General features: G+C 50.5%; 8 protein-coding genes across 10 annotated transcripts; 5 read left to right on the top strand and 3 right to left on the bottom strand.

Moving 5' to 3' along the window:
• Nucleotides 1–158: 158 nt before the first annotated feature.
• On the top strand, nt 159–4,357 carry FVEG_14704 (hypothetical protein). Of its 2 annotated transcripts, XM_018903671.1 has the most exons (3): nt 159–832; nt 932–1,125; nt 1,205–4,357. In XM_018903671.1, exons 1-3 carry the CDS (start codon nt 576–578, stop codon nt 4,177–4,179), a joined length of 3,426 nt encoding a protein of 1,141 aa, XP_018742919.1. In that variant the 5' UTR covers nt 159–575; the 3' UTR covers nt 4,180–4,357. The 2 variants fall into 2 exon arrangements, with proteins under 2 accessions (XP_018742919.1, XP_018742920.1); XM_018903672.1 differs by having other exon boundaries at nt 932–4,357.
• A 110-nt stretch (nt 4,358–4,467) lies between these two features.
• Nucleotides 4,468–7,404, top strand: FVEG_00626 (hypothetical protein). The gene is made up of 3 exons (XM_018887197.1): nt 4,468–4,626; nt 4,691–6,483; nt 6,538–7,404. The coding sequence occupies exons 1-3, from the start codon at nt 4,587–4,589 to the stop codon at nt 7,183–7,185; spliced, it is 2,481 nt and encodes an 826-aa protein (XP_018742921.1). The 5' UTR covers nt 4,468–4,586; the 3' UTR covers nt 7,186–7,404.
• A 541-nt stretch (nt 7,405–7,945) lies between these two features.
• FVEG_00627 (thioredoxin reductase) lies at nt 7,946–9,306 on the top strand. The gene is made up of 4 exons (XM_018887198.1): nt 7,946–8,009; nt 8,111–8,173; nt 8,229–8,347; nt 8,400–9,306. The coding sequence occupies exons 1-4, from the start codon at nt 7,991–7,993 to the stop codon at nt 9,189–9,191; spliced, it is 993 nt and encodes a 330-aa protein (XP_018742922.1). The 5' UTR covers nt 7,946–7,990; the 3' UTR covers nt 9,192–9,306.
• Nucleotides 9,240–11,410, bottom strand: FVEG_00628 (UDP-N-acetylglucosamine pyrophosphorylase). The gene is made up of 2 exons (XM_018887199.1): nt 9,611–11,410; nt 9,240–9,559 (listed from the first exon to the last, which is right to left on the bottom strand). Exons 1-2 carry the CDS (start codon nt 11,048–11,050, stop codon nt 9,491–9,493), a joined length of 1,509 nt encoding a protein of 502 aa, XP_018742923.1. The 5' UTR covers nt 11,051–11,410; the 3' UTR covers nt 9,240–9,490.
• Nucleotides 11,411–12,308: 898 nt separating this feature from the next.
• Nucleotides 12,309–13,268, top strand: FVEG_00629 (TDG/mug DNA glycosylase; the record flags this gene model as incomplete). Its single annotated transcript, XM_018887200.1, has 1 exon — nt 12,309–13,268. One exon carries the CDS (start codon nt 12,309–12,311, stop codon nt 13,266–13,268), a length of 960 nt encoding a protein of 319 aa, XP_018742924.1.
• FVEG_00630 (actin-like protein 4) lies at nt 13,257–15,113 on the bottom strand. Its single transcript, XM_018887201.1, has 2 exons — nt 14,895–15,113; nt 13,257–14,824 (listed from the first exon to the last, which is right to left on the bottom strand). The coding sequence occupies exons 1-2, from the start codon at nt 14,947–14,949 to the stop codon at nt 13,461–13,463; spliced, it is 1,419 nt and encodes a 472-aa protein (XP_018742925.1). The 5' UTR covers nt 14,950–15,113; the 3' UTR covers nt 13,257–13,460.
• An 85-nt stretch (nt 15,114–15,198) lies between these two features.
• FVEG_00631 (lysyl-tRNA synthetase, class II) lies at nt 15,199–17,631 on the top strand. Of its 2 annotated transcripts, none has more exons than XM_018887202.1 (3): nt 15,199–15,279; nt 15,476–16,024; nt 16,078–17,631. In XM_018887202.1, the coding sequence occupies exons 2-3, from the start codon at nt 15,481–15,483 to the stop codon at nt 17,433–17,435; spliced, it is 1,902 nt and encodes a 633-aa protein (XP_018742926.1). In that variant the 5' UTR covers nt 15,199–15,279; nt 15,476–15,480; the 3' UTR covers nt 17,436–17,631. The 2 variants fall into 2 exon arrangements, with proteins under 2 accessions (XP_018742926.1, XP_018742927.1); XM_018887203.1 differs by having other exon boundaries at nt 15,222–15,279; nt 15,479–16,024; nt 16,078–17,581.
• FVEG_00632 (hypothetical protein) lies at nt 17,498–19,717 on the bottom strand. The gene is made up of 4 exons (XM_018887204.1): nt 19,121–19,717; nt 18,546–19,069; nt 18,327–18,496; nt 17,498–18,275 (listed from the first exon to the last, which is right to left on the bottom strand). The coding sequence occupies exons 1-4, from the start codon at nt 19,361–19,363 to the stop codon at nt 17,824–17,826; spliced, it is 1,389 nt and encodes a 462-aa protein (XP_018742928.1). The 5' UTR covers nt 19,364–19,717; the 3' UTR covers nt 17,498–17,823.
• Between the last annotated feature and the right edge of the window lie 144 nt (nt 19,718–19,861).

The following is a 19,861-nucleotide window of genomic DNA, read 5'->3' as shown; positions in this document are numbered from 1 at the left end:
CAGCATTGCTTGAAAAACCGGGACAAATTTGTGGCAAACGTTATCCAAATACAGTGTAGTGAAAACAGTGATAACTGTCGTATCTTGCATGAAAGATCGCCAAGCAGGGTAACATGGCGCACATTACGATTTGCCAACGCTTGAAGGACCAGGCGACACACGGAGTACTGTGCCATTGAACGACAAAAGACACTGTACCTCCGCAATGAACAACAGGACAGCGCTGTGGCTGAGAATTTGGACACTGCAACCATAACTAACGAGACAACACTAACACCAGAGAAGGAGGCCAGAGCCCAACAGGGCCGCTGAAATCTCCACCCTTTTCCATGACCACGCTGTCTCTCTAGTTAACTCAAGGTCTAGGCAAGACCATCCTTACCCATGCCCGCCTTTTTTTCACCCACTGTTGGCATCGGCATCGGCATCTGCCTCAAGGATCTTTCCCTCCCACACGACAACCTGAGCTTGGATTTGGTATCGGTATCGGAACTGGACCTGGACTTGGACTCTTGTCGGTGGTCTGGAAGAGAAGGACAGCAACATCTTCCACCAAGATTGAGACCGCTGAGAACATGTCATGGGAGTTGCCCGTCTTGACCACTCTCATCCTCAGCGTACTTGGCTTCTGGTGGATCTATAGCCCTCGCGCCAGCTACCAGAAAGCCCTGCTCTACCTCTTTCTGTGCAGCAGTTTCACCGTCTTCTTCGATCCTCGTCGTCTGATCGAGTATCTGTCCCCCGCCACGGTCGAAGCATTGCTGGATTTCCGCATCCATGTTCTTTTGATCCATCACTCCAAGATGGTCTTGACACTTGGTGCTGTCGTTTGGTGAGTCAACCTCCTATGTCTCGCGCCTAGTTGGTAATTAGAAAGCAACTACGCCCCTTTCCTTGTACCGCGCTGACCATTGATTCTCCTTCATTACAGGCTACTGCATCGCTCGTGGCAGACGTTATGGAAACCCGTTCCAGACCTGATCAATATCCTCGGGGTCGACGTGCCTGAGCCTCCCGATGTTTCCCTCGCTGGCATTCGATCCGATGCTGCTACCCTAAGCTGGACTCGCCCAACCAGTAATCGGCCGGTACAAAAATATACTATCCAAGTCAATGGCGTTCATGGTCGGTCTTGCTATCGAGATTTATCTCGGAACCTTCGGCAGAGGAAAATATCAAGCCTTGACTAACACGGTCCATATAGTTGGCGAATCACCGGGAAACGAAGTCGCGATCACTGTCACAGGATTGAAACCAGATCACTTTTACAATATAAGGGTTGTTGCTGTCGGCCCGAATAACTTCCAGGCTGGAAGTCAAGTTTTACGACTTAGAACATTCGGAAAAGATGGCAGACCTCAGTTAGGTAACTCACGTGTTCCTACCAGCTTTCCTAACAACGACCACTCCCATTCAAAAAATGGTGATGAAGATGACGATTCCGACTCGCAAAAGAAGCCTCCAGTGCCGTCTGTCGAGGCGGCCCCTGTCCTTGATGGCAACAACGCGTCCACCTCTGACGTTAGCGCCACGGGTCCAAGTCAGCGACGAAATACAGTCAATCGACGACACTCACCCTCCGTCGCCAGCATGGATCAACCTCAAATCAAGCTTCCACCTGTAGATGGCCCGGAGTTATCGCTGGATGAACTGAATCGCCGATTTGAATCCACTCGGAAGGAAGTCGACGAGACTCAGGCTCAGTATGCCAAGGAAGAGGCTGAACTGCAACAACAAGAGGAAGAGCTCAAGCAAGAGAAAGATGCCAAGAGACAGGCGCTCAAAGAGAAGGAGGAACAGACCGCTCAGCTCAAGGCCAGCGTCCGTACTACCATGGAGCAAATGCGTACAGCGGAGAAGGATCGCGCGAGAAAAGAGCAGCAGTTGAAGGACAAGGAAAATAAGAAGTCCAAGATCCGAGATACTGCTTCAAAGCTTGAGAATGAGATGGAGAGGATGAAGAAAGAGAGGGAGGGGTTCGAAGCGCAGAAGAAAGAGCTGGAAGCTAAGCGGGATAAAGACGGCCAGGAACTTGACGACTCTAATGCAGAGTTGCAGGAGAAATGTGCCGAGCTAGAGGCCGAGTTGAAGGAGAAGGGAAAACAGCTTCAAGACCTCAAGGCTGCTCGAGAGCAACTTCCAGGTGGTGATGATGAGCAGTGGAAGGAGAATGACTTGAACGTGCGAAGAGAATGGGATGCCAGGAGAAAGGAACTGCACAATCAGCTCGTCGCCGAAACCAAGAAGCTTCATAATCTTGACCAGCAAATACGCTTTCTCAAGGAAGAGCAGCATCAGTTGGCGCTCTACTACAGCAGCCAACCAGACCCCACTGCCATGGAGTTTGAGCCTGCTGCTTCCCAAGATATCCTCGACAGCGGAAATATCAACTCTCTTTCCCACATCAACTTATCACCTCCGCCCAACCAATTCGGCCCCCCCGAAGACACATTCTCAACTGGCTTTAGTCGGGCTGGATTCAGCCAGATATTATTCATAAATCACAATGCAGCCGACAACGCCGATGATCACCAGTCAGAAGCCGACTTTAGGGCGAACGCGGGACCACTAAGCCCTACAGCCCATGCTCTTCTTCCTTCGGGTATCTTTGACGAGACATTTGAGGATGCTGAAGAGCATCTGCCTAGCCAATTTTTGCCAGACTCTGTTACTGCCGCTGAGGAAGAGAACCCGCAGTCACCACTGTCGTCTGATGGACGCTCTCTGAACATGTTTTCCAGTCCTCACGGCTCATCACATAACTTACCTTTCCCCCAGTATAACGACGTTGACTCTCATTCTCTGAGCATCAACTCCTCTCCTCAGCAAGCACCTCTCGCTTCAAGCCACAGGCTGTCTAACCTCTTATCTAACTTTCAACGTAACAGGGGTCCGAAGCTGGCAGATGTAGAAGGACCCGCGATCGGCAGCCTCAAGACAGGACAGAGCCAATCGTTCCCCCGAAGCACTGATGATCACGACATGCCAGGTAACAAGCGCAGGATAAGCTTCTCTTGGATGAATAGGCACTCCGGAGGTGAAACCAGCAGGTCAAGCATGGGGCCTACGTCTAGGCCGTTCTCTGCCAAGAGACTCAACCCCTTTACTAGTAGTTCTGGAGCTCTTACAGGTGATAATGACTTACCGCACTCGCGACCTGCGTCGATCAAATCCATTGATCTTCCTCGACCCTCAACGGACAGCGGCTCTATCTGGAACATTCCCCGGGATTTCTCTATGCTGGGGAAGAAGGGAGTTTGGTCCCCGAACGAAGGACGCTGGTCCTCTAGGAACCCATCTCGCCGACCCTCGCTCGGTGCAGTACCGACTGTGCTCGAAACAACCCTTGCTACAGCAAATGATGAGATCCTTGACGATGACGATCTCCTCGACCCTCAGACATCGCCTAGCCAGGTCGGTGTTATCGGATCTCGTCCCCCAAGTCACCGTGCGTCCATGAGTCGACATCTCAACCCAGCGGCACCGACCTTCAGGACACCCTTCTTTACCCGTAGAGAGAGGGATGCAAGTCCTGATAAGGATAAGTCAAAGGGCAAGGATAAAGAGAAACGCGGAAAGTCCAAGGAAGGCCGCACGAAGGGCAAGGAAGTTCTGACCCCGACAATTGAAGTGCCTCCAAGCCTTGATGATTCACCTTCAGATTCGCGGATGTCTCGCGACACGTATTCTGTTCATACACAGAACTCGATATCGGAATCTCATGAGTCTTTGGATCTAGGAATGACAGCCTCGAATTCTACTACCGACAACAACGCCGCGAGCCACAAGGATGCTGACAGTAGTGTTGTCAAGAAGTTGTTTAGAAAAGGAAGTTCTAGCAAGTTCAGCACCTTGTCTTCTAGGCTGAGTAAGGATTCCGTCCTTTTCAAGAAAGGACCTGGCAGCAGCACGTTCTCTGACAAGAATATGTCAGCAGAGCATCGTTCCAGCATCGGCGACGCAGATGAAATTGGGGAAGATCTGTCGCAACTTGGCCGCAGTTACGAAAGCGTGACCAGCAGCCCATCGTTGGGCCAGGGCAGTTTCAAAACAAAGGAAGCCCCTAAAGAGGGTCGTATGGGCATGGGAACTTGGCGGTTCTCGATGAAAAAGAAAAGCAAGGAGCCTGCGTCAAAAGAGAAGGAAAGCATGGAAAGTGATAGGCCTGCGGATGAGTAGAGAGTGTATATTATTGTGGTATACATTTATGTCTAGCATTGAGGTTACGTGTAAAGCGGAGTAGCGCATTTGGCATTAGCATTTTGGCAACAGTGGACAATAAATCATATAGAGCCCAACGGTTATTCGCAGCATTAGTAATCGCATCTCAACCATTACAAGCCTTGTTATCCGATCATCATTCTGTGATTTCTAGGCTATAATGATAGTGTTGAAGTTGTAGAATCGGAGCAAGTTCAGCCACAATACATCGTGGCAGCTTACCTAGGTACCTATCCAGGGGTGGCCCGCTTTTAGCCATCATGGCTCTCAACACGTGCAAGGAGCTTCCTCATGCTCACGTCGAACAGCGGATTCTGTTTGATGTTGGAATATCATAGATTCTGAACGACCGAACCTCCTCCATAATGAATGGGTCTTACCCAGAGGCTTCAGCTCTTGATGCTGGTAAGTAGATGTTGAACCTGAAGGCCACTATCCCTTTGCGACTAATCCCAACGTTTCTGGACAGCCGACTACGATGCTATAGACCACCTCAATCTTCTCTTCTCGCACCCATCCACCATATCGTCTATAAGCGAAGTATCCAAATCATTACAGAGCCACCAAAATGCGCTTTCGAACGAAATAGCCACCCTCGAGACGAACCAGGCTTATGGATCCGACTCGAGCCTCGAGCGCATGCAGTCGGCGCAAGCTGAGCTAGCACAGCTATTTCGAAAGATCGAGACAGTGCGCTCGAGAGCGATCGAGACCGAACAGAACATCACCTCGATGACGGCCGACATAAAGAGACTTGATGGAACGAAGAAGAACCTCACGCTGAGCATGACGGCCCTCAAGAGGCTGCAGATGCTGACAACGGCTTATGAGCAGCTCAGGGGCTTGGCCAAGACGCGCCAGTATAAGGAGTGCGCAGGGCTCTTACAGGCTGTTCTGCAGCTCATGAAACACTTCAACAGTTATCGCAGTATCGAACAGATCGCGACGCTGAGCAGAGGTGTGGCCGAGCTGCAAAGAGAACTCCTTGAACAGGTCTGTGAAGACTTTGAGATGGCATTTGCTAAAGGAGAGGTCGGCGCGCGAAGGGGCACACTCGTTGAAGCATGCCTAGTCATGGATGCCCTCGGAGAATCTGCTAAGGCTCGGCTCATGAATTGGTACGTCAATACAGAGCTTCGAGAATACAGACAAGTGTTTCGCGGCAACGACGAAGCTGGAAGTCTGGACAACATTGGGCGGCGATATGCCTGGTTCAAACGAATGATGAAGACTCACGATGACGAACATGCTATGATCTTTCCTCCACACTGGAGAGCTAATGAGACATTGGCAGCAGCTTTCTGCGATGGCACTCGAGACGATTTCAAGGGCATTCTGGAGCGAAGCATGCGACGGACAGACGGCAACAAGATCGATGTCAATCTATTGTTGAGTTGCCTTCAAGAGACACTCGACTTTGAGCAGAGCCTTGAGAAGCGGTTCGCCACTTCATCAAGAGCCAGCATTGATACGCTCAGCTCTGTTGAGGAAAAGGCGCATAGTTTCCACGGATTGATCTCAGTAGCATTCGAACCATACTTGAGTTTGTGGGTTGAGTCGCAAGATAAGCAATTGGCAGTCATGATACCCAAGTACCGCAGCCAACCGCTCATACCGCCTGATGACGAGTTCTCACCACAAGCCGTTATTGCCTCGGCCATTGAGTTATTTCACTTTTACAAACTCACGCTGTCACAATGCGCGAAGCTTTCTACGAGTGAGCGCCTTCTTGATTTGGCAAAGATATTGGCCAAGTATCTCGATGAATATGCTCAGCAGGTCTTGCTGCACATATTACAGTCTGGTGGACCTCAAGGGCCTCCATTACAGGACGTTGTGCTTGTATTGAATACAGCAGACTTCTGGCACATCAACACTAATCAGCTGGAGGAAAGCATTAAGAAACGCATTGACAGTGAGTTCGTTTCTAAAGTCGACTTGTCCTCACAATCGGATGCCTTTCTTGGTGTAGCGAGTGCTTCTGTTCTGGCACTCGTTCGCGCGGTCGAGCTTGACTGCGAAGGCGTCTGGCGGGAGATGAAGAATACCAATTGGAGCACAATGGAGAGCGTTGGCGACCAGAGTTCATATGTGGGGGAGCTGGTAAGACATGCTGATGGAAAAGCCGCGGAGATATTGGCTCTTATCTCGAAGCAACAGTACGCCAGAGCCTTCTGTGATAACTTGGTGGAGCATTTGGCCACAGGGTACATTACGAGCATTATTCAATGCCGACCGATATCCGAAGTTGGGGCCGAGCAGGTGTGTTATCTGAGCAGTTCGAGTCATGCTGTATGCTAACAAGTGGATTTGTAGATGCTACTTGACAAATATGTCCTGACCAAAGCCCTTGAGAAGTTGCCTATGCATCATGCATCGTTCTCTGGGCATGAGACACCCCCTTCCAGTTTTGTGCGCAGAGTTCAGCATTGCATGAACAGACTTGATCCATTGCTTAAGACACTTCAAGTTCGGCCGTCACCGCCGGAAGGGTTGGTACAAGCGTATTTGATTCATATTGCGGATCGGTCAGATACAAACTTCAAGAAGATCCTCGATCTCAAGGGTGTTCGGAAAGCGGACCATGCTCATCTGATAGAGCTCTTTGGCATTCACCGCGACAGCACTCCCAACGATAAATTGGTAGCCAGCTCGCCCTTGCTCACACCTCTCATGACAGCCCCAAGCCTGGGTAACACAGTCCCGCTTGGAGTGATGAACCCATCCGTTGCAGCGGCTGTTAGCCCGCGGTTTGAAGCAGGATCACTAGGTGAGAAGCTTCTAAGTGCGGCGAGAGATATCAGCCAGAGTAGCACGAGCACTGCAGCACAGACAGGACTCGAGAAGGCCACAATAAATGAGAACTTGCGAAACTTTGGCAAGTTCTTCAAGAGAGATATTGGATCGTTAGGAGCGAGGTTTGGAAAGCGAGACGGCAGCGTTGGTGCTGAGGAGGGACGATAGAGCGTAGATTACAGATGATATCTAAGTTAAATCAACTAATTGTGCCATATGATGAGCCGGATACCGAGTTACGAGCTATGAACGGTCTACTAGTGTTGATTGTTTGGAGCCTTATCCCCGGTTATCATGAGGAATCAATTAAAGCTCCGTCGGCACCTCATCTCGCAAACATCCGAAATCCTTGCCACATTCGGTAATAGATGGATTAGTCATGGCCCGTTAGACCTCAAGATTGATAAAGGCAAAACAGACGGCTAACCACTGGAAAAGTTAAATTATGTCATTCATCCATCCCCTTCTCTGCCTTCTAAGCCCCCCGTCCTGAGCGCCTCACTGAATGGCATCTCCACTAGCCGGCTTATAAATCATTTTGTCCAATCATATCCTCCCTCTGCATCTCCATTGTCAAAATTGATTCCATCTCCTGTCTGCATTTGCATTGCATCAATCCCCACATTCACCACGTTTCTCTACGCCTTCCAAGCTATTCTCTCAGGGTTCATCCGCCGAAACCGCTCTACTTTTTTCAACCGCCCCTCAACCGTACCTCTGTAGCGACTCAGTCCATAGGTATACTCTGCTAGTGGCGTTTTTCGCCTTTGATCCTACCGTATTTAAAAGAATCGCGACAGCCCACCTTTTCTTATCTCACCTACAATCCCCCCCCTCCAACACCGCCAAACTGTTCTCCTCCACGTTTAAACGCGCTACTCTCCGTTCCAGCGCTGGCCTTTCGATTGCGGCAGCGGCGACTACTTTTCATAAAACTACGAGAAAACCGGCTGTAGATTTTGGTGTTAGAAAGATGCATAGCAAGGTTGTCAGTATGTGCTTGTCCACGTCCGTATCTATGCCCTCGTGCTTATTGCCCCTCCATCATGGAACCCCTCCTCCAAAACCTACAAGTCTGACGAGAATCAATTAGTTATCGGTTCAGGGCCTGCTGCCCACACAGCTGCTGTCTACTTGGCACGAGCTGAATTGAAGCGTGAGATTTACTTTCTTCTCGTGGATATTCTCGAAGATGAACTGACATCGCGTAGCCGTTCTCTATGAGGGCTTCATGGCCAATGGTATTGCTGCTGGTGGCCAATTGACCACTACCACCGAGGTTGAGAACTTCCCCGGTTTCCCCAAGGGTATCATGGGCGGAGAGTTGATGGTAATCTTTTGCTTCTTCCTCGGTAACTCTGAGTAACTAACACAACATCTAGGACAACATGAGAGCCCAGTCCGAGCGCTTCGGCACAGAAATTGTCACCGACACCGTCACCACCCTCGATCTCTCCTCTCGACCCTTCAAGTACAGCACCGAGTTCTCCCCCGAGGAGACACACACCGCCGACTCCGTTATCATCGCCACCGGCGCCTCGGCTCGCCGTCTCAACCTCCCTGGTGAGGACAAGTACTGGCAGAATGGTGTCTCCGCCTGCGCTGTCTGTGACGGAGCCGTCCCCATCTTCCGCAACAAGCCCCTCTTCGTTATCGGCGGTGGTGATTCTGCCGCCGAGGAGGCTACTTTCCTCACCAAGTATGCAAGCCACGTTACTGTCCTCGTCCGCCGCGATGTCCTCCGTGCCAGCCGAACCATGGCCAACCGTCTCCTCAACCACCCCAAGGTCACAGTCAAGTTCAACAGCGGCGCGACCGAAATCCGAGGTGGTGAGGATGGTCTCATGAGCCATCTCGTTGTCAAGAACAACAAAACCGGAGAGGAGGAGGTCCACGAGGCCAATGGTCTCTTCTACGCCATCGGTCACGACCCCGCCACTACCCTTGTCAAGGGCCAGGTTGACATGGACGAGGATGGCTACATCAAGACTGTCCCTGGCACTACGCACACCAACGTCGAGGGTGTCTTTGCCGCTGGTGACGTCCAGGACAAGCGATACCGACAGGCCATTACCAGTGCCGGTACTGGATGCATGGCTGCTCTCGAGGCCGAAAAGTTCCTCGCCGACCATGAGGATGACCAGCGAGCAGACGACCGACCCAACCCCAACTAAAAAAAGAAATAGACATAGACACCTAAAAATCATAAAACATATAGACCTGCGCCATTTTAGACGGGATATAGATATCTACATAAAGAGAAGGAGCAGTCAAGACTTTCAATTTAATCCACTTCACGTTTGCATGATATACAGAAAGTTCCAAGCCGAGGTCTCTTTAATCTTTATTACTACTTGTGGTCAATGTATTTCATAAACTACACAAGATCTTTCAAACAACTTTTAGTTGCCAAACCTAAGACCACAGCATCGTTATGTCGTCCTGGCTGGTAATGGTATCATTTACTTTCTTCTTACTCTCGCCACAGGAGAGTAGGGGGCGTAATCTCCGTACCCTTGAGTTTCTCCAGACCCTCACCCCCCTGAGAAACGTTAGCATCATTTGCTTCATGAATATCATGAGATTTACTTACGTAGCTGATGAGGGGGGACACCTCAACACCAATCTCGGCTTTGTCACCAACGACAATGGCACCAGCAGCCTCGACCCAGCGCTTGCCCTGGGTCATGATATCAGCCTTGCTGGTATCGGGGTCATCCTCGCCAGTGCCGGGAGCGTTCTTGAGGGGAGAGAACTCATCCTCACGCTTGACCTCGAGTGAGGCAAACTTGTCCAGGGTCAGGAAGGGGAAGACATCGAAGACGAACTGCTCCAGCTTGATGCCATTGGGCTTTTCGGGCTTGACGGTCTCGCCACTCTCAAGATCAGCAGAGGGGATCTTCTTGCGGGCGATGTGGTGGGGGAGCTTGTGAGCCCACTGAGGAATGGAATCGAGGAAGCTGAAAGAGTAGTAGTGGTTGACAATGTTGGCAGCACGGAATCGAAGGAGATCAGACTGCTTAGGGTCAAGCTCCTCGGCAGTGGCCTTGTCGATCTCGGAGTACTCGACAACATCTGGCTTGCCGTTCTTGGAGAGAATCAGACCGACGGACTCAGTAGCGTTACGCTTACGGACAACCTTGGTGGCAATGTCGACGTTAAGGGCGGCAGAGAAACCAATGAAGATGGGGTCAGCGACCCTCACAAGGCAGTTGTCTACGCAGTAGGCGTGGATGTGCTGAATACCGCGCTTTCGCATATCATCAACAACACCGGAGACGACAAGAGCGTTGTAGAGGCCACCGTTTCCATCAGGAGCAACAGCAACCTTGCCCTTGGTCTCGAGAAGGATCTTGCCATCGTTGGAGATGCAGGGCAGAACACCCTGCTCGAAGATCTTGACGTTGTCCTGGCTCAGGCCAAAGTAGTTGTTTTCCTGGAAGAACTTTTCGGTAGGGCCACGGGTAGGACCACTGGTCATGACATACCAGGGAACCACGGCGTTGGAGCCAGCAGATTTCTTGGCGGCGAGCTCCTGGATCTTGACAATTCTCTCACCCTGAAGTTGGAAGAGAGATTTGTGGGAGGGAAGGCCAATGTCGTAGCAGCCCTTGGGGGCAGAGCTACCAAGGCGAGTGCCCTGACCGCCAGCCATGAGGACGACGGCGACCTGACCCTTGGAGATGAGGTCAAGACCAGAGTCGTACCACTTGGAGATATCATCGGCACTGGAGTCGAGAATGCTAGCGGTAGCAGATTCGGGGAGAGGCTCGAGGCGATCGGGCTCATCGCTGGTCTTGGGAGGGTTCAGGGCGCGGTGTGTGATCTCGTTGATATGGGTGGGGTCGAAGCCAGAAAGCTGCTGGTACAGAGTTCCTCGCTCGGCCGATGAGAGGGAGTCGTAGAAGGTGAAGACTTGCTCTTGGCCGGCTTTTGTGTACTTCTCCTTGAGCTCGTTGAGAGCCTCGGGGCTAGGCTCAGCAGGGGCATCATTGGCCTTGCCAAGGTGAAGAGCTTGCTTGATGGCCTCCATTGTGATGGAAGTGTATGTGAGGTCTGGGAGAGTTGCGGTGAGAGCGATCAGAAGTTTGAAGCCGAATGTCTAGAAACTTCACAAAGACGGAATATTTAGAGGCTGGAATTGAAGAAGAGAGAAAAGAAAGGAAGAATGAGCTAGGAACTATGGGGTGGGAAGAGTTGAGATCTAAATACGAATTGGAGGATGTTGATCTCGGAAAGACCCTTACGCAGCAGCCCGCAGCTTTCCTTTACTTCTCCCGTTGTCCCTGACGTCTTTGGTCTTACCTTAACTTCCCTAGCAAAGAAGACGCTTCTTACCTTAGGTACTTTTAACACCGTTTACCTCACCGTAAGTGAGGTAAGGTACAATCCATGGATGCTTGAAGCTCCTCCCACGCCGCCAACGCCAACCACCTAACGTCGAGCAACGCTGATGCCCCTCAGCTGCCCCACCTACTCCGTTGGTACGCAAGCCGCAAGGTCCAATTGAGCTTGGTCCGCCAATTAGAGCGGGGGAACCGGCGACTGAGGCACCGATGCTGATGCAGCGGCGAGTGGATTTGCTGAGAGCGCTATAGCGCCCATGCTGTTACCCTGCGACCCCCTATTGGATTCTATGATAATTGATGCGTACGTAAGCTCAGCGATTTGTACAGTCAGAATTTATACCATTCAAGATCTGGAAACTCAAAGAACAGCCTGACAACGATTGTAATGGCTGATGTCGTATTTGTCGGAACTACGACGGGATCCGCGATGTTTACGGAAAGGCAAAATGATCCAGATTCTCATCAGGGACCTGCAGTGTTCGTAATCGTCAACTTGTCTGTCTTCTATGTTTCATAAACCCACCCTGACATTGACGCCTAGAGCTCAGGCACGAACTGACAGGGCTGTTTTATGTGGCTGTGGCGGCTGACATTGCAGCTTAGGTGCTGAGAATAGCACTCTGGGCCAGGAGGTACCTACCGATAAAAATCCGTACCCTGCCTAAGGTACCTACCTCAGAGACCTTCAGATCTGGCTGCCTGTGGCGAATGAGCCAGACCAGTCTTCACGTCATTCTACTACATTGTGTTGTAGTACCGTTGCCTAAAGTTAAGGTATCAAGTTAACATATTCACAAATATGATGTATTGATCTCCAAGAAGTATTTGAATACATATCTGTCATCTAATTAGAATTATTTGAACCGTCTCACTATTCCCCGACTGGCGAAACCGCTAGATTGTCCCATCTTCCCGCTTAAACTTGGAGACTACCTAGTCACAATGACGAGAAGCAAAGCTGTTCAAGAGATCACCTTTCAGGATCCTGTAGGCGACGATGATGACAAAGAGGAGCAGGAAAACGCAAGCTCGCCTCCTGAACCAGCAACCTTCAAGGGACGTCTTCAGATGAGTGACTTCATGTTCAAATCAAACGAACCTTCAAGTAGCCAAACTTCCCCTATACGAAGATCCCCGAGATCCACAACTTCCATCACTTCGACCTCGACCTCATCCGCTTCAGCCGCCAAAACGAAGCGGACCAAAGAGCGAGATGCAGAAGATATAGAGAAAGAAATTAGACCAAGGAAAAAGAGAGCACGTCAGGCCTCTGGATATGCGCCTCCCTCAACATACGCACATCTCAATGGCCTGCCAGATGCCATCGGCTCGAATCTTCTAGTTCTCTTCATCGGTCTAAACCCTGGTATACAGACAGCACGAACAGGCCATGCATATGCTCATCCTTCAAACCTGTTTTGGAAACTCCTCTACTCAAGTGGCCTCACACCGCGTCTCTGTACTCCAACCGAAGATCGTCAACTCCCTGAACTGTACTCCATGGGATTTACCAACATTGTCGCCCGACCCAGTCGCAATGGTTCTGAGCTTAGCAGGCAGGAGATGGATGAGGGGGTTGAAATTCTTCACGAAAAGTGTCGCAAATACCGTCCCGAGTCTGTATGTGTAGTGGGTAAGAGTATCTGGGAGAGTATTTGGCGCGTAAGACATGGCAAACCTGTGGGAAAGGCCTTCAAGTATGGCTGGCAGGACGAATCTGAGAACATGGGTGTGATCGAGGGCGAATGGGACGGATCTAAAGTGTTTGTGTCGAGCAGCACAAGTGGTCTTGCTGCTACGTTATCGCCAGCTGAAAAAGAACGTATATGGGCAGAAATTGGAACATGGGCTCAGAAACGGCGAGCCGAGAGGGAGCTTGAGGCAAAAGAAGAGAGCAAATAAATATAGTGTATAGTACATAAGAAATCGACATTTACTCTTTTCGACAAACAATTCACTACAGCAGTTGATTGCACGGCTTTGTCCTATCTAGAATGAACTTTTGCCTTACCAGGCCCTTCTGATTTCAGATTGTAAGTACATCTTCCCCCAACTCCGTTACGCCAGAAGCCAAAGCACCTAGAGCATGGCCTTTTACTTGCATCGCTTCTCAACAACATTAGGTCCATTCTCCTCGTACTCCTTTCGCGAAATCCACATCTGGTGGAAAGTGCCCAAACTAGCGAGAATGCTACCGCCGATCCAGGCACCGAAGCGTCGCTCACTCGTGAGGCCTGCCGCATGAATCTTGATCTTGAGCCCAGGATACATCGCCATCAACTCGTTGTTCAGGCGGTCGTTGAATCCGTTGATCAGACTGGTGCTGCCAGTTACGACGACGTTAGCCAAGAGGTTGCCTCGAAGATCGACGTCAACCGCGTTCAAAGCAGAGCGGATAAGCTCGGGGATGGTTTGCGCTTTGGTGAGTTGCTCAGAGTCGGAGCTATTGTATCCGACGGTCTCGTCAAACATGCCCTCTGTCACTCTGAACCGCTGCTCGCGCCACATCTGGTTATAACCGTCTGGCATCTCGAACACCCGGCCGGGTTGCGTCTTAACATAATCCTCATTGCCGGAAACACTGTAACGACCGGGGCCTCGCCAGATTTCTACTACTGACTCCTTGAATTCCGTCAACACACGCTCTTCCTCATATGCGCGGAATGAATCGTTAATCTGGAAGGGGAAGTGTCGTAGTCGGACTGAAGGAGGTGCCAGGGCGTCGACAGGTGTCTTGTTCTCGATCATGAAGGTGGGTGTCAGCTCGACCTTGGGCTCTGAAGATTCAAAAAGATTTCGGATCTGCGAAGAGAGCCAGATGCCACCAACAGGAGACTTCTGGATAGATCGCTTCAGCACCATGCCGTCGTGAATAGCTGTGACCGAGGTGTTGGCACCGCCCACGTCAATAACTAGTGAGGTAGCTTTGCCAGCGGCGAATGCTGCCAACACGGGAGTGCGACTCAGCCAGAAGGCAGGGCACCCCCAGTTCTCCATGATGATCTCAATAGCCTTCTCACGAGCCTTGGGTGTATTCCAGGGAGCCTCTGTAATCAAGAGGGGATTTTCGCCCAACGGCTTCTCGGCAGATTCGGCAGCATCGGCGTCGTCCATGGCCACATCGCCCTCTCCATCCTGGCCTTCTGCCTTGGGGTCGTCGTTTAGACCGTTCTTCGAGGGAGGTGTTTGTCGTTCGGGTTGCAAGCGCTTAACAAGCATGTTTTCCCAAATTCGAGCAGCGACATCCCAATCCTCCACCACACTATCCTTATTCATGTAGTTGCGGACTTCGAAGTCGGGGCGAGGGATGAGGCATTCATCACCAAACATGTCTTTAGGGCTGTCGCCGGTTGTGTGGCCGTAAAACGATGGGAGGATGGATTTAGGAACATCTTCGCCGGCAAATCCAGCTCGAGTATAGCAGTATCCAGGATCAAGAACGAGGGCAGAAACCTCATCTATATAAACATATGTTAGTGGAGATCTTTGGCGGGCTGACGCGACATGGGGAGCTAGAGCTGCGCGTACCTCCTCCATAGATGTCAGTGGGTTGCATAGACGTGGGAAGGGGCTGTTGGGCCATGATTGATGGCTTATGGATGGTATTCGCTATTTAGAGATGGTGAGGTGGATTGAATGATCCGGCGCAAAAGTATCGCGGAATTGGTGGAGTTGCGCCGGCCTGAGCGATTGATGTTCGCGTTGGAACAAATTTCAGCCTTGAGTGGTTGGTAAGGGAAACCTACGCCACACATTGTCGAGGCTACGATGTGGCGGCCATGGATGACTCCACCAAAGGTAGCCGGATTATTTTCGGCGAACCGGCTCTCTTTAAAATTTCGCAGATCGGCTTCAAATCGCTTCTCTTTTTTCTTTATACATGGAGCGAGAGTTCCATGTTACCATCATGATTGTAAGTACGGAAATTCCTCTCAAGTATCTCTCTTTCCTTTGCCTAAATGATGAATTCGCATACTCGCTTCAGAACCGCTGCGATTGACACGGCTTGCTGTGGTTGATTTAAACTGCCAATTTTCTGATTCTGGCGCAACGCATTTCTTTTGATGTCTCACCAATGAGTTATTGAAGCATTGCTAACACAGTGACAGAAGCCATGATGCCTGTACAATGCTTGCGACGGGCCAGTCGGCCTTTGATGCAGTCGATCTCCCAAACCACAAGTACTCGTTGTTCACATGCGCTCGGCTGTGCCAATTACTCAAGGACATTACGGGGCTCACAAAGCGTTGCATCTGGAAGGTCCCTAGCTACTTCGGCTGCTAGAAACCAAGATGGCCTGGACGGATACTCGTCTTTCAAGCAACAGCGCCGAATTGAGCTCTGGGCGGAGAAAGAGAGCGAGGATCCTCTATTCCAAGAGACACACCCTCGCCTCATCCACCGTGCAGAGCGCAAGACGGTACCCGATTTTCATGAAGCTTTTCGAGATGTCCTTGATGATTCCAAGTACGTCAGCGTTTGTGGCCGAGTTCGATCCAAGCGCGTCGTCGGAAAGAATCTTGTCTTTCTCGACATCGTGAATGAATTTGAGCGTCTACAGGTTATGCTCAACCGGTCAAAGTGCATGGTAGAAGAGGAGGCAAGGGGTTTGAAGTTCGCAATGTTGAGAAATTTAATAGAAGTGGGCGACCACATATGTAGGATCCCTAATGTTTATCCTGTTATATCCTAGATGCTTACAGCCTGGCAGCTGTCGTTGGTGTTCCGGTTCGTACTAAAGCCGGCGAGCTCACCTTGGAGGCCAAGACTTTGCCTGAACTTCTGTCTCCTACCATGGAGCAGATCCCAGAGAAACTCACCGATCCCAAGACCAGAATGCAAGAACGTCATGTTGATATGTTGGTGAACCGACAAGCAATTGATGTCCTCCGACTGCGCGCCGAGATCACCAAGCACATGCGTGATTACTTTCACTCAAGAAAATTCCTCGAGTTCCAGACACCGATTCTTGCTGAAAACGCTGGCGGTGCGGTGGCCCGCCCCTTTGTCACGAGAGCCACGGAGTTCAAGGATAGAGATCTCGCCTTACGCATCGCCCCAGAATTATGGCTCAAGCGCCTCGTTATTGGAGGCGTTGACAAGGTCTTTGAGATTGGACCTTCGTTCCGTAACGAGGGTGTTGACGCGACACACAACCCTGAGTTTACTATGTGCGAGTTCTACAGCGCCTACAGTAACCTGGAGGACTTGATCAACCAGACCGAAGAGATACTCTGCAGTCTTGCACAACACTCCCAGGACCTCATCTCTACCCAACTCACATCTCTGCCTTCCATCGATATGAAACAGTTCGTGCGACCTTTCAAAAGGGTCGAATTCGTTCCCGCACTTCAAGAAGCCCTTGGGCTTCGTCTGCCCAAGCTCTCATCTCCAGATGCTCTACCCGAACTCTTGGCTATCCTAAAGATTGCTGGTATCAAGGTGCCAGGTGATGTGCCTACCTCGCTGGCCAAGCTGCTGGATCGTCTGGCTGCCGTTTACCTGGAACCCATGTCATTCATCGAGCCTATCCTAATCATGAACCATCCCGCCTGCATGTCACCTCTTGCGAAGAGCTTCCTTTGCCCACGGACTTATCAGTTAGTATCCGCCCGTGCAGAACTCTTCATTGGTGGTCGTGAGTTGGCAAACATGTACGAAGAGGAAAACGACCCCGAAGAGCAGAAGCGTAAGCTACTCGACCACCGAAACCTCGTCAACAAGGACGACGGTAGCATTGCCATTGAACATAATGAGATGCCTGAAGGCGAAGCAGCTGTCGAGGAAGCTCTGGATGAGCCTTTTGAGGACGAGGACGGCGACGCTGCTCCCCTCGATCAAAGCTATATTAAGGCTCTCGACTATGGCCTACCTCCTACTGGCGGCTGGGGATGTGGTGTTGAGCGTATGGTTATGCTGTTTTCTGGTGCCAACCGCATCAGTGACTGTCTAAGCTTTGGTACCATAAGAAATGTTGTTGGGCTTTCATCAGCAGAGGAAAGCAAGACAAGTTCCGAGGAAGATAAGGGGCTCGAGCAAGACAAGCAGTCGGGTTCCAAAAGCTCATAAACCAGCGCCAGAGAGTTTGTACTATCAGTAGACTTTAATTCATCGCGATGATGTATGAATGATGGAACTGTATAATATTGTAACGATGGCTATGGCCTAGAAAGCTGCATAGAACAATAGAAGATATATCGCGTCCATGCCGAGTATCTGTTAGTCAGTCATATACCATAGGAAGACCTTGCTATATCAAGGGGTTCCCCGAGCTTTTGGCTTGGTCCAACAGTATCTAGACTATGCAAAGAATGATAAGATAACAACACAAGCGGGTTTCTGGCGGACCAGTTATGGAGCAATTCTCAACTGGTATCTTAATATATATGTACAAAAGAAGAGATATCCAATAATCAAATCAAATCAACAGCGAACAGATTCAACTCAGGTCTCACCCCTACACAGAAATGGACAGCTGAAACAGGCTGCTTCCCTTCTTAGGGGTAGACATGGTCTTAATCCAGTCCCTCACTGTCTCATCGCTCAAAGATGATCCAAAGTCAAAGCTATCATCCAACTGCTTGATGGCGACGCTCGACGTACGCTCACAGAACACAACAGCAACCTTGATGTATTTGTCGGCAGGGCGCTTGAAGTAATCAGAGCTTCCGGCGCCGTTTGTCAAATGGAATGTGCTCTTGCACTTATCATCGCCAGTAGCGAGGACCTCGTAGATGTCGACCTCACCACAGCCTGTCTTCCAGCAGCTGCATCCGCTATATTGGCCAGTTCGGGGGATGCGGCCGTTGAGAGCCCAGAGGGCGGGCATGTCGCCGTTGAAGCCGGTGTTGCCATCGAAGGGCATCTTGAAGTTGAAGAGGAAGATCTTGTTTGAGCCAGAGAAGCCCTCTGTAAAGGGTTAGTGAGTGTTATGTTTAGGTTGAGGGGGAGGTAGCATACTGTAGGCAACATCAGGGACACGAGAGTAACCGCAGCTCTCGTCACACTTCTCAGAGCTGAAGATGGAGAATTCTTTGTTGGAAGGGATGAAGACGTCCTTCAGGATCTTGGGAGAAGAGGAGCCACCGTTTCCGTTGGCGTTAAGGTAAGAGAGGGAGTTGCCCCAGGTGCTATACTCAGTAAGTATCAAGGTGTGTTGAGATATACATAGTAACTCACTTGTCAAAGACTCCAGAGCCCTCGCCGCCATAGTTACCCATGAAGATAACATTATCAGCAACACGTCGCTGAGCGTTGTAGTAAGCAGTACGCTTCCAGTGTCCGCCAGGAGTGGCAGTGTACTCCTTTGCCTTTGAGGTAGCCTTGCTCTTGACCTGGTCCACCTTGCTCTTGACATTTTCAACCTTGCTCTTGATCTTGTCCAGTCCAGGCAAGGGGTCAGCCTTTAGCTTCAAGGGCTTCTTCTCATCCACGACGTTCACAGCGTCGGTAGGGGCAGCAGGGATACCAACGGGAGCAGCCTGGGTCGCCGGGCTTCCGTTGTAAGTGTTCTCCCAGGATACGACCTGTCCGTTGATGGTGGCGGTAACCCAGTCCCCACGCTTCTTCTTACGCTGTTCGTGGAAATGGCGATGGCCGTGGAGGTGAGGAGAGGGAGCAGAGTCACGCTTCTTCTCGCTGGATCCGAGATTGTAGACTGCAAACTCCTTGAGGTTAAATGGGCCACGAATGTGGACAGACAGCTATGTTTTGTCAGTTTATACTGTTAAATAGCTGAGTGACGGTGAACTTACATCCTCACTCAGAGGTCCAAGAGCACCGTCGTAGGAGAAGGGCTCCTGATCACAAGATCCATCATCTCCCATCTTTGTAACAGCCTTGAAACTTCCACTGCTGGAGAATCCCTCATAGAGAATCTGATCAATAACACCGCAGAACCAGTTTCCGCCTTCGTTGACGGCGCTGCCAGAGCATTGCTGTGTAAGGGCCGTGGCGAAGCCCACGTAAGCCAGAATGGAAAGATTAGTGACCTTCATGGTTTCAAATCTCTACCCCTTCAGTCTGAGCGACTATAGATATTTGAGACTTATTCTCGAGTCGCTGAGGTCGTCGATATCGACAATTGCAAGGAGGGTTTCGGCGAATGTCTTCAAAGAGTGGACTCAAAAGACAACAGAGATTCCAACGGATTTTAAGGAGTGACTAGAAGTAAAGACAAAGGAGTGTATAGTTTAACAAAGCAAGAAATGCCCAAAATGCACGACTGATATGTTTCAGTGCCAACCTCTAGGAGGAACTCGAAGGATGGGGAGGATTTCCATCCTTCAGTGGGGAGATGGGCGATATTAAAGAGGATCCAAAAAACACAACTACTATGCACACACACACATACACTACGACTGTTGAGGACTCAAAGGGGTAAAGGAGCCCAGCGTCACCTCCGAGTCTGGGCAGCAGATCTCAATTCTGTTCCTGGTACAACCAAGCCTAGCTAGCAAGCGTAGCTAATAGTGTACGGAAAAAAGATGGCCAAG

The sequence above is a fragment of the Fusarium verticillioides genome, chromosome 1, assembly GCF_000149555.1.
Source record: "Fusarium verticillioides 7600 chromosome 1, whole genome shotgun sequence".
Classification (NCBI taxonomy): Eukaryota; Fungi; Ascomycota; class Sordariomycetes; order Hypocreales; family Nectriaceae; genus Fusarium; species Fusarium verticillioides.
Note: the sequence above shows the minus strand (reverse complement) of the source record. Positions and strands in the feature narration are given on the sequence as shown.